Here is a 13,798-nt window from a genome sequence, read left to right as displayed (position 1 = left end):
ATTAGAAGGGGTGCCTAACTAATGGTAACTTCTTTTTTTGCTAATTAAATTTTTCAGGGGACTTTGTTTAAAGATTAATATGTAGTTTAGGGTTTGGATTTGATTTATTATTCGGCTGAATCTTTTGCCAAGGATTTAGTATTTGACTGAACCCAAAAATTATGAATTTGGTGCACCAGTATTAAGTAATTTGGGCCGGCATACTCTTGTAAAGCAAATGTTTCTGGAGTTGGGTGAGAATGTTGCAACTGCTGTTTTTCAGGAAGTATATGTGTGATTTTCTATCCATAGTCTGATTTGATTTATATGTTATTAACAGGATCTGGCAGAGATTGAGCCAGGTTGTAGCCTCCTCTCTGTCTTTGCCGAGGAGCCTGACTGGTTTGATGAAGATTTTGGACTGAGTACCTGCAGAGCCCAGCAGCGAGAGATGAAGCAGGCTCAGCTTGTCGAGCCCACCCCAGAGCCTTGTTTATTAGTACCAGAGCCCATACCCAAGCCCTTACTTCCATTGCTGCAACCAGAACCTTTCTTGGCAGTGCCCCACACTGCACTGAAAGTGGAGCAGCTTGTGTGTGTGGCTGCAGATGAGCTCTGGAAATGGAAAGAACTAAGTGGAGATCTTCAGGAGATCCGTAAAATGTATGCACAGGATGGTGATGAAGAACAAAACCCAGCAAGATGTGCTTACAAGGCGGTGAGTTCTTGCTTTTGTGAATTCAAATGTTTGGCAAATCACTGTGTATCTCTGTATGGTTGGTCTTTTGTTTATAATGTGTCCAGGGGTACTCTGGACACGAGCAAGCTGTCAAACTGAATACAAATGAAATGGACATCTGCTACATGACAAAAAGTTAAAATACAATTTGCCGGAAAATAATTAGGCTCCCAATTTCTAAAACTATGTTAAAGGTAGCTTTCTAATGACTAGGATTGAATTCTGTAAACTGTTGCAATGTCACTCTCCATTCTGGTAGGAAGAAGCATGCTTTCACCATAACACGTGACCATTTAGCAAGTCGTTTTTGTGTTTTCCCTTTTGCTGTTATATAGGTGGTATTTGACCTAACACATCAAATATTTGAGGAGATATGCTGTTCAGATCAAATGGAGATGCAGCCTGCTTGGAAGAAGCCTTCCAGAGTGTCTCCAACATATGCCCGTCGAGTGAGAGATCCACACAACCTAGAGGAAATCAAGGTACCAGTTATTAACAGACAAGGGAAGGCATTCTGTTCAGTTCTCCAGTCTGACATCTCCTATTTTTTTTCAGTTTATCCTTATTGATGAAGTTCTCAGTCTCCTGAGTCTGAAGAAAGAACAAAACCACAAAACAGACTGGCAGAGAATGATGAAGTTTGGAAAGAAGAAAAGAGACCGAGTAGATCAAATTCTGGTAATGTTAATAAGAAACATAATGTTAAAACAGTGGGTTATTTAATTAAAAAAAAAAAAAAAAAAAAAACTTGTAGGTTAAAAAAAAATTCCACATGGTCAAATAAAAAAGGCAATATATTCAAGAAACACAAGCCAATTAAATAAGTCACTCACATTTTCATACATCAATTTACCCACATGTGACTGTCAGTTGATAATAATTCTGCCCCTCCAGGTTGGTATTCTGTGGTAGTGATGTGTGGGCCAGCCCAAAACCTATTAGACCTACAGGTTCGATGGCAAAGGCCAAACTGTGTCCACACTGGTATCCCGCAATTTCTTCAGCTACTGCCTGCTGTTATTTATATAATTGCTCCTGCCTGCCCCAGCTACTCTGGTGATGGTGTATTATAATACAATACATAAGAAATATATTGGCACTGGGCATATATGAATCCATACATATTAGTATTTATCAGAATACTGAATCTTCCACAAAAGATTTGGCTAAATACCAAACCAAATCTGAACCCTTGTTTGCATATTCATTGCTTCACAATTTGTCTTTGACACAACGTTTTAACAAAAATGTTTTCTGAATTTGTGTTTACCGAACCATGACCGTCTGTCAGCAGGCGATGCTCAGCTTTACACATACCTTGTAAAAATGAGTGTCCCTACCTATATGGGAGAACACATGAATTATCACCAAACTAAGTTTGTGATTGCAGTACCACTAGTTATATCCATTAGGTTTTATCTCCTGTTAAAGGGGAATCATAGACGTGATTATAGTCTTCCTGACTACCCCAGGCTCTCTTCCAGACTATGGACCACCATAAGATTAGTGCCGTATTACTCATAGATAAACCCCCATATGTAATAAAAATCACTGTTTGCCCAGGAGCAGTAACCCATAGCAACCCATCTGCTTTTATACAGATGACCTGGAAATTCTATTTGCTGTTTGGTTGCTATAGGTTACTGCTCCTGAGCAAACATAGTGCCTTTAATTACATAACCCCCAAGGTGTCTCTATCAGACAGGCCACAGTCTACTTCCAAGTCCACTTCACTGCTGCACTTTCTCCAAACGACTTCCTCTCTCCAGGCACAGTTACAGGCCCCATGTCTCTCTTTCTCACTCAGGCACCATGTCTCTCTTTTATCAGACACTCTCTGTGTCAAAAGGTTTCACAAGCCACTTGGTCTCCTCTCACACACTAGGAACAACCAGGACTATAGCTCTCCTCCAGACACACATGAGAGACCTGTCTCCTCCAGACATCCAAGAAAGAGCCCATAGATGTAGAAGCACAAGCCTTTTACGTACAGTAGCTTCCACCTAATTACCTGACTAGGAGGGAACATTAACCCTATCTGCACTAGGCATCCCCTTTAGTCCATATCATCCAGCTTAAAGGAACAGTAATGCATTGTTTTAAAATAATGAAAATATGGGATGCACTAAATCCAGGATTCAGTTCTGTATTCTGCCTTTTTCAGCAGGATTCGGCCGAATCCTCATGCCTGGCCGAACAGAATCCAAATCCTTAAAATCGGGTCACAAAACAAAGAAGTAAAAAATGTTTTAACCACACTCTTCATGCACAGTTCTCTTTTTCCTTCTTTCCCTATTTTACATATGCAAATTAGGATTCAGATTTTGGACTTGGTTTTGTATTCGACCGAATCATTCACAAAGGATTTGGGGGTTCAGCCAAATCTAAAATAGTGGATTTGATGAATGTTGCACTGGTGAAATGGGTGTTTGCTTCAAAAATGCTACTATAGTTTATACAAACAAGCTGCTGTGTAGCCATGGGGGCAGCCATTCAAAGATGGAAAAGGAGAAAAGGCTCAGCAGATAACAGATACATTTACAATACAGTATACAATGGGATTCTACAGATCTTATCTATCTACTGTGTATCCTGTGCTTGAATAGCTGCCCCCGTGTCTACACAGCAGCTTGTTTATATAAACTATAGTTGTCTTTTTGAAGCAAGCACACAAGTTTTACTAATGAAGGGCAGCAGTACATTATATTTTGATTACTTTAAAACACCTTTCATTTTTTGACATTACTTCTCCTTTAAATGCACATTTCCCTGTACGTTTTAAGGCAGACGTTTTCAGATGTGACAGATGTGTTTTCTACACACGTTACATAGTTAAATTGGGTTGAAAAAAGACAAAGTCCATCAAGTTCAACCCCTCCAAATGAAAACCCAGCATCCATACACACACCCCTCCATACTTTTAATTAAATTCTATATACCCATGTTATCTATTATCTGTAATGCTTGGGACCTGGGTTTTTTGGATAAAGAATCTATAGTAATTTAAATGTTTAATAAAGCCAATAGGGTTGTACAAGGTACTGTTATATTATTGCAGAGAGAAAGGCAAATATTTTAAAAGAATTATTTGCTTATAATGAACTCTATGTGAGAAGGCTTTCCTGTGATTTCAAGCTTTCTGGTTAATGAGTTTCTGTCTAAGAGATCCCATACCTGTATAAGAGCAAAGATGACTATAACTATTCATTATGCTTTTGCACAGTTTAATTGAACAAATTACAAAGTCTACATTCCATTGCATTATAAAACCAAAGAGCTTATTTCAACATAAGCTCTTAGCATTAGGGTTTTGCTGGGCACAGATCTATATATGTCCATTTTGAATGAGAATCTTTCACGCAAAATAATAATTGGGTGCAATCTCACAGTGAGGCTTCGATGCTGTGTGTCATAGAAAGGCTAAAATAGCAAAACATGTTAAGACTAGTTCCCACAAGGATTCTGGTGCCTCTCCACCCTTGTCTTTTTTAAAAGATGGATGTCACTTTATTAATTACTCTGTTCAACATTTGTCACCCAACCCCAGGCTTCAGCTCTCATCTGTGGCTCAGCTACTGTATCTATTCTAGACTGGGACAAAATGGCACCCAAAGGCTACTGCACGACCCAGTCTCTATATAGTTTTGAGTTCTGCACATTTAGAACATTTAATTGACAGCTAAGGTTATATATTTGCTGCTGTAAGACATAGCAATTACTAATCACATTTGTATGCAATTATTTTGTTTAACAGGTAAAAGAACTGCACGAGGAGGAAGCACAGTGGGTAAATTATGATGAGGATGAATTGTTTGTGAAGATGCAGTTGGCTGATGGGATTTTTGAAGCCTTAATTCAGGATACAGTGCATGTTCTTCAAAGCATCCAGCAAAAGAAAAATCTCTTGATGCTGGTTTAATACTACCGTACCTCTCCTGGTCTTCACCGCACGTGACTTGTGAACATAAGGGCTCTATCCATGAGGAGCAAAGAGATGGAGATGGTGCTGTGCATAGAAATGAAAAGTTTTGCACCCTGTAAGAAGTGACCGATAGTAGGTTCCCGTACTGCTACTTGAATTGTGAACCAGACACTATGGTCCCTTCATTTGTAAATGTTAATGTCCCCCTTTAAATTATTTACATATCATAAATTGTTTTCAGATGAATCTGTTCAATCCAAGGAAGGAATTTCCATGCAGTTTCATATTGCCTTTATCAAGGCCAAACTGTAAGAAGTATAAAGGGTGTGTGATGCTGACAAGGGTTATAAATTAGCATGAAAGCGTGTGAGGTAGGGTGTGTACAGCTGCCTCATCAAGTGTCCTTAATTTCTTGTAATACTTGAAAAGTTGGGTGTACAGTGTCTCGTGTAGGCGATTGAATCTCTCCCAATGTAAGTCTTGTGAGAAACAGATGGAAAAAGCATTTCTTTTACAAAACTGTTTTCATGTAAATGAACAATACATGACAAGGGGGTAACAAAGGATCAACATAATTTATTAAATGAATTCTACCACAATACACTCATTTTTCAAGAACATTGGTCAAATAAAACCTAGAAGTAGTGTATGTAAGCAGAATTTGCATTGTTTTCAAATCTCTATCAAAGATGATCTCATGGAATTCTCTTCCCTCCAGTACATTTCACTTATAGCACTTAATCACACTCTTTTACTGAGTTCCCTGTAGTCTGGAAGTCTCCAGCTGTTGCTGGGGAGATTTTAAATTTTTTTTTTACAACACGGCAGTCAGTCAGTACATAGTGTAATATGGTTAGCTAATGTGGTCATCACTTTCTACGAGGCCATCAGTCATTGTATGCAGCAGATATAAGCTACTACTGAATCTGAGCTGGTCAGTCAGTGTGTTATCATATGACCTCTAGTGGTTGTGGTGAGATCAGCAACCAAACAAAATGGCAGGTGCTAACCCCCAAGTCAGCCATTTGTTAGATCTGTATTCATGTAATTGGGTCAGTCAAACAATAGACTGAATAAATCTCCGTCAAAGCAGCACCTTTAGAGTGGCATAGTTGGTCAACTTTAGAATCACAGTAAAGATAACACTATTTTAATATCGGTACTAGCAACTGTTTTTGTGGCATGTCAATTACCTTGAATCAATGGACTAAACACTGTGATAAATGTCATTACATGGCACTAGTGGGGCAGATGCCCACTTACTCAGAACTGAAAAAAAAGCTTTACATGAACCATCAATACTATGCACTGGTATAGGACCTAGAAAACGTCAACAAAAATGTCATTAATTTATTTTTATTTGCATTATAATCTTTTCATTTGCATGTTACTCCTAAACCATCTCAACTGTGTTAAAGGTAAGACAGCTGATGTCCTGGACAAAGCAGCACAAAAGAGGCTGTGCCTGTAATATCACTTTTTTTCAGAGAAAGAGAGTCTGCTCAGCATTGGCTCCTCTTGCAGATCACTTCAAGGTGTCACTGGCAGCAGACTTGGATTCTCTCCAGTGCTGTTGCCCACAATGCTGCATTGTAAATCCTTTGTTTTGTATAGGTCTGGTAAAAGCCAACAGGAAAATGTACTGTAACAAACATAGAAAAAAAAAAGCTGTAAATAAATATTGATTTGAGCTATATAACAAAAGGTGTGGTCTTTACTGAGTGAAAGTCCCATACTTTTTTTTTTTTTTTAAATCACTGGTTCTTAAATTTGTTTTAGCCCACTTTCCATAGGGTGCCATGGGCTGCATAAGTTAACTGATCTCATTTTCTTATCCTGGGAGTACAGTGAAACACTAAATGCAAATAAAATCGCTTATGGCCAACGCCCATTTGTTAGAGCCCTTACTGATCACCAACAATAGACTCATTCCTTGGACACAACAAGCACATCACCTTTCCTCTTTTCACATCTACACACAAAGCAAATTTATTCCAGTAAAGGTATAACATTAGACATTTTGACAATGCACAGGTTGTTACAATATGTACAGTGTAGTATCTAAGCTTTGCTATGCATCACTGTAAGGTCCCTAAATCCACCTACAACTGGATGGAAACCGTGGTATAGGATGACTAACAGGCTTCACAGTTTTCTTTAAAATCTGTACTCCCTGGCCATTTGAGCGGCTAATGTTACATTACCAAGGACAACTTAAAGAACTGGAAAATGTAGGCCTTAAGGTGTAGCAATGCTAGGCTTCATTAGCTTTGTTCCACCTGCAGGGTAGAAACATGGACTGTGCCCTTACTACCAAATCACCAAGCACCTAATTTTCTACAGCAATTATTCTTATCATGATTCCAACCAGAAATCCAGTCTCTTCCAAAACCCAATTCTTGAAATGCTGTAGAGACTGGTGTACCCACCACATTTGCAAAGTATATGTGGCCTGAGGGATGATGACTGCTACAAATCAGGGCCCACTCTACTAGGGGCATCAGCACTTCCTGGCCTTTCAGGAACAAAGCATCATCAGAAAGTTGTGCAAGGCCGCCACATCATCCTCAATTAATTTTTTCACCAAATTTTACAAGATTGAGGTCTTTGCAGCATCTGATGTTCACTTAGGCAGGTTAAAGCTTCCCGGCATTGTTTCCTCCTCCCCCCCCAAGGCTGGGAGACAGATTTGGTATATCGCTATGTTCCTGTCCCACATTGTGCTGTAAGAGAACATTTACATTTTTGCTATCAATATCACTAGGACACTTAGCCTATGACTAAGGGGCAGATTTACTTAGGGTCGAATATCGAAGGTTAATTAATCCTCGATATTCGACTGCCGAATGTAAATCCTTTGACTTCAAATATCGAAGGATTTAGCGCTATTCCTGCGATCGAAGGAATAATCTTTGATCGAACGATTAAATCCTTCGAATCGAACGATTCGAAGGATTTTAATCCATCGATCGAAGGATTTTCCTTCGATCAGAAAATTGTTAGGAAGCCTATGGGGACCTTCCCCATAGGCTAACATTGGCCTCGGTAGGTTTTAGGTGGCGAACTAGGGGGTCAAAGTATTTTTTAAAGAGACAGTACTTTGACTATAGAATGGTCGAATAGTCAAACAAATTTTAGTTTGAATCATTCGATTCGAAGGTCGACCATTCAAAATTCGAAGTATTTTTTCTTCTATTCCTTCACTCGAGCTAAGTAAATGGGCCCCTAAGTGTCCTAGTGACACCAAACACGTTAGGCGTGAGATGTTTATCTAAATAAATTTTTTTCATATTTTTACCTATTGGTCTGATCTGTGCATGACCTACTCGAGTGCCTTCATCCAACTTTGTTTATTTGTCGTAGGCTTTACTCTACCCAGAGAAGCTGTTAACCAAAACTCAGTGACCAAATAAAGGACATTGGTCAGATGAATAACCAATTGTCCTATTGTACCTAACAGAGCTGGAAAGGGAGAGATCCACAGCTGAGATGGGGGAATCTAACAATAGGACAATAATAACACAGATGCTCCATAACTTGGCTTTATGGAAAGGTCGATAGAAGAATATAATCGATGGAAAAGACTGTTTGCCAAACAGCAATAATGTAAGTCCCCCATCACTAGCGCTAAGTATGGGTGAGGAACAAAGAACCTGTTATGAAAGTATGTGGGGCAGGGGGGTCACATGCCCCCTCTGTATGCAGATCAGATCCCTACAGGATCATGAGGTCTGCTCCCCTGCCCATATTAATACCAAAAGACAAATGGATGGACCCAATAACAACTATTCTAGAGGAAAATCTGTTTCAGGCTCCAAAGACCTGACTGGTGCTGAGGTTTAATAGGAAAAGTTCTCTAAACATACAACCAAAGCTAACGTGAATATTGTAGATCTTAATCCAAATGAAAATCTGTGTCAAGACCTAAAAATTGATGTCCACCAACAGTCCTCATCCAACCTGATAGATCTTGAGCAATTTTTTCAAGAAGAATGGGCAGTCATAGGAAGTTCTATCAAGTGTTGACTCACTGTTGAGTATGTGTGTGAATACTTCTACAGCCAACCAATGTCTGTCTTTGTTGTTAAATTGACTTCTGTGCAGGCTGGCATTTAAGTTCCTCCTCGCCAATTAACATATACAAATGGCATTAGCAGAGCCTAGGATAACGTTCTGCACTTTATTATAAATGCAGCCAAATGTCAAGTATTGTAATGCCACACACATACCATTGCCCTAAAGCCAGCAATGGAAGATTTTATAATGGAAAGTGTCCTATAAAGCCTTATTTATTTCATGTTCCTGGCATTTATTCAAAGGCAGCCAATGATTAGGTTACATGTCCATGAAACACATAATGTTTTATGAGACATACTGTATTTCCATAATAATAATGTTTACTTTTATGTATTGGCCTGCCTGTGGTTATTCTGTAATTGTTGAAACTGTTAACCACTCCCTTTAGCTGAAGGTTACCTGTGAGACGCATATATTTGTATACAGTATATATGTATGGGATTGTTCTCTTGCACACACATAACATTCCTTGAAACCAAAAATGGAAGATTAAACTAAAGGTTCTGGCTGCATAGTTTGCTACAGGTATTTGAAGGAATGGCGTCACCCATAATTCATTTATAGGTTTTATCTCCCAATTCAGGCTATAAGGTTGTCCTTATAGCCTTATGTATGTGTCATTACCTTCTGCTTAAAGAAGGCTTCCAATATAGATAATGATTGGCTTTCCTACTCCTTCGTACAACTAACAACCATATTGTTCAGTCCTATTTTATCTGTTTAGTCCAATCTCAAGAATGTTTAGAACTGTGCCTATCTTATTGCTATTCTTCATCCTACTTGTTAGAATGTTGTGATATAAACATTTCCTTATTATAGGACTTCAACCAAAGACTTTCAATACTCATTACATTTTCAAATAAAAAAATCATGAGTCATATTGTGTTATAGACACTCAACGTGAAACCAAAATGAATATGGTGAAGAATTCTGAAGGGTTTGGTCAAGTGTCTTTTTTTTGGCTGACTAACCAAATTAGGCCATTATGGAATTCTTCACAGCAGAAGTTATATACCATAAACTATGCCAGCATGTATTTTCTCCTTGCGCTAAGCACAGGTCTGCTGTAGGATGTTACAGTATTGTGACCTTATTATTGTGTGTCATTTGTTGTATGCTTTGGATAAACGTTCTGTTGTATAAAGCGTTCACATTACTTTAATTTCCATCAGTCTCTAAGCAAAAAGTCACTTTCTTTCTGCTGCTAGTGCTTTGCTTGCGTACTCAGTGATGACAGTTGCATTCCGTGGTAGCAAGGCCCTTCCCACTACTGCCTACTTTGTTACAAGTGGATTAAGGTTGGTAAGAAAGAAGAGAACAGCGAAGGTCTCCTTAAGAATCAATATGTTTGTAAAAAGATTGTTAATTATGAAATTCTTTTCCCTGCTGTGCTTTTTCTATACTCTCCTTTAGTGTACTATTTTCTTTATTTCCTTCCTTCTCCAACATTATCCCTTTACCTTATTCTGCCCTCTATTTCACTTTCCCCTTTTTTTTACTATTACTACTGTTATAATTTATCCTTTCTCTCTGCCCCCTCTCATTCTAAGTATGTAGTGCCCTGTTAGTCTTACTACACACGCTGGTGGGGGACTTGATTTTTAAACCTCCCAACTTGTGATGTGTGGGCAGGCCCGATACCCGTGTGTTGGTCAGGTTCGGGCAAACCCCCATTTGCGGGTGGTGACTTCTGGCTTCCGGTTTTATAGCCGTGCACCTGCCCCTTTTGTGACTTTATTGGCGGGGTGGCACAGGTCTACAAAAGTAACCCGGAAGTCAGGTGTGGGCGGGCCGTGGGTGGAGTGAGGGTTCATATCGGGTGCGGATTTTACCCGACCTGCACATCACTACTCCCAACATTTTGGAAATAGAAAGAGGGACAAAAAGATTTGTGTGGAGCGCAGCAAAATTTTTGGCCATGCCCATTTTGTGGGCATGCCCCCTAATTACCATGTCAATTTTATAAAATTTGGCAGGTTATTAAAGTTTGAACACATTTGTGTGGTTTTTATGTGTTATTACAGTTTAGCTAATGAAGGTGAATTGCCCTTTAAACTGTGAGTCTAAGTTCTCCAAAGAGACCTGCTTATCTTAGATGGTTACAAAAGTATCTAAGTATCTATTCTGGGCTTTCTACCAAATGCCAATTAAGTTAGAAACATATTTTTTTCTGTCTGTTCAGTGCAGGAGATCAAAGAGAAAGTCAGGACATTTTACTTACAAACCAGGGACTGCGGGTTGAGCTGTAAAAATTGTGACTGTCCCAGGAAAAATGTGACAGTTGGAAAGTATGTAAATGCTAGCATTAGCCTTGACGTGGCACGTGCGCTTACATATTTTGGCTAAAGTGTGGTACTACCACCTAGTTTTTTGTAATAGTTTTTAAAGGCAAACTGTGCCCTTGCAATTTTTCTCTTTCACTCTACATTACTGTTCCTGCCTGTTTTGGATTTTGATTGTCATAAGTAATTTCTACACTTTGGCTGGTACATAAGCAGTTATCTTTAGCAGCCCTAAACGTGGTACTTAATATTGTTTATACTTTGTTAAAAATGAACATATATTTGCATATAAAAATGCAACTGGTAATGTATGTAGGTATTCATTTGGAGCTATATGTCGAGACGCAACATAACTGTATATGCAAATACTCATATGTATTGCATCATGTGTACTATACACATTCAGGCTGGTGTGCATCAAACTGACAATAATAGCCAGCGATGGAGCCAGTTGCGCCGTTGCAGAGCTCCCTCTACTTTCCCCCGACCTGATAATAATGCCTTATTTGTACCTAAACCTACTCCTGAAAGAGTTGAGCACCTCCTGAATTACATGGCACCTCTGACGTGCCAATAAGACATCCCCTACTTACAGTTAATGACTTTACATACCTAGATATTCAAATCACTAAAAACACAATGCCCTGATGGAGAATTATTCACCCTCTTTATTGAAGAACACAAGAGATAATGGTTTTGAACCATTATTTCCGATGTCCTCTCTTTGGTCAGTAACGCAAACTATCTGGGGTATTAATAATAGTGTGTACAAAAATAGTTATATTAGGATACATCACACATTGCCACATGCTGCCTAAATCCAACAAAATGATATAGTTACGGTGTAGCATTTCATTCTTAATAGAGCTTTGGGTTGAACAAGAGTAAAGAGTCTTTGTTATGTCATTGTCTGCTGTGATAGTACTGAATTTTATGGCAATTATACCCAACATTATGAATGCGCCTTACTGAGACTAACAACACTTCCCAATGTAATATTCATATACATGTGGTTATTAAATAATTACTTGCTTCTATCTGTCTAATCTTGCCTTAAGCCAGGGCTGATTATTCTGACCTTTATGAACAGGTATTAAAATAATCAGCACTAGTGAATAAAGTTCTCCACCCTTTCATCGCATCGTTTTCTGTTCTCTTTTAAGTTTTCAGCTTGTGCAAGTATTTTGTATACCTATGTTAATTTAATAACATATCAAGCCGAATGTTTTATCAGGTTTGGGCTTCACAAACAGTTTAAATATGCAGAAAAGAATGAATGCATTCGGGTGCAAACGTGCATAGAGTCACATAGGTAGATTATATCACCCCCTGTGGAACTAGGAATCAATGTAATGTAGCGCTTGTTTGACGTTTTTAAGTGTTTGGTAGCCGAGGATGAGTAGAGTATTACAGTCTTTATTAGCAGGTTCATGCAGCCATTACACTTCTACTCTAATACTTTAAAACAGTCTATAAAGTACTATGTACATAGTATAACTCTTGTGCACAGTGACGCCTACAGGTCCTTTGTATAAAGACCTCAACAAGTATTGACATATACATTTTCTGGACAAGTCCCTCAACCCTGGAAAAATGCTGGCAGAAAAAAATGCCAATCCGCCCTATAATCTTTGGTCATTGTCAGGAACTGCATCTACCGTTAGTGCTTAAAAGGGAAGGATTATGTCCTGAAAATGTACACTTGTAGATTTTCCAGGCAAAAACTGTCCCATGTGAGCACTTACAGGCAGATTGGAGTTTTCTCATAAGCCTAAGGTTTAGTTAGAATCATCCACCTTGCATGGAGCAGCTCCTGGGACTTTTTCATACTGTTTACTAGCCACCCATGATGGCATTTTCAAAACATAGGGGCAGATAGATTATAAACTTCACTGGGAATTCCAAAATAATTGCTAGCAATTCAATCTGTATAGGAAAACTTTCCTGGCTGCCAAAATGTTTTTTTCTTCTGACAAATTGACATATTTATCAAACCTGACACCTCCATCAGTTTGTCATTATGCGCTTGAATGCTTTTGAAAACTATTCTGTTCTATGGGGTGGCGGTGCTCACCCATCCAAATCTTTGATTCCCAATGCAAATCAAATGCACGGAGAAACGGTCTGGACAATTACTTTTTCTGTGTTTACAAGCATGGAAAATAAATGGCTAAATCTTGGAGTCTCAGTGATGTTTTACCAAGAAGTAACTATTGTTATACAGTCACTGACTAATTGGCCCCATAGTTTTCAAAATCAATTATTCTTGTCTTGTGTATGCCTGCAGAGAAGTATAGTGATGTATACAAGAAGAGCAGGACTCTGTCAACTCTAAAGGTGGCCATACACAGGAAGATTTGAGCTGCTGATTCGGCCCATTCAGACGGAGTTGCAGCTTATCTGCCTTTTTATTCGGCCATCTGAGAGGCCTGTCTGACCAATATCTAGCCAAAAACCTGGCAGTTTTTAAATCCCTTCAGGGCAAGGACCACAATGGTTTGATGCAGTTCTCAAGCCAATGACCTGTATTCCTGTGGATAGCTCAAGGTGGGAATATTTAGGAAAGATCTGCTTGTTTGGTGATCTCAGCATTTTGTCTCAGATTTGTCTCTTTATAACTAGTATGGTCTATTGTAGGAAATATATGTCAGTATATTTCACTTTATAACCACAGTTTGGAGCTGTGGTATACACAAGATTATGCCTTCAGCTGAATTTGATATACTGGTACTGTTCTATTTGCAGTCCACCCTTCAGGTTTAATGTTAACTGTACCCCATGTCTGTTGCTGATCCACTT

General features: G+C 38.8%; 1 protein-coding gene across 3 annotated transcripts in view; it reads left to right on the top strand.

The window, feature by feature from the left end:
• cep350.L (centrosomal protein 350kDa L homeolog) overlaps positions 1 to 6,331 on the top strand; it is a 54,589-nt gene extending 48,258 nt beyond the window's left edge. For all 3 annotated transcript variants that reach the window (XM_041590520.1, XM_018258517.2, XM_041590519.1), the window contains 4 exons: positions 320 to 697; positions 1,054 to 1,200; positions 1,274 to 1,396; positions 4,473 to 6,331. In XM_041590520.1, the coding sequence (XP_041446454.1) occupies positions 320 to 697; positions 1,054 to 1,200; positions 1,274 to 1,396; positions 4,473 to 4,637 (813 nt within the window). In that variant the 3' untranslated portion in view covers positions 4,638 to 6,331. The remainder of the gene's footprint in view (positions 1 to 319; positions 698 to 1,053; positions 1,201 to 1,273; positions 1,397 to 4,472) is intronic.
• The last annotated feature ends 7,467 nt before the right edge of the window (positions 6,332 to 13,798 follow it).

This window comes from Xenopus laevis, chromosome 4L (assembly GCF_017654675.1).
Source record: "Xenopus laevis strain J_2021 chromosome 4L, Xenopus_laevis_v10.1, whole genome shotgun sequence".
In the NCBI taxonomy this organism is placed as follows: Eukaryota; Metazoa; Chordata; class Amphibia; order Anura; family Pipidae; genus Xenopus; species Xenopus laevis.
Note: the sequence above shows the minus strand (reverse complement) of the source record. Positions and strands in the feature narration are given on the sequence as shown.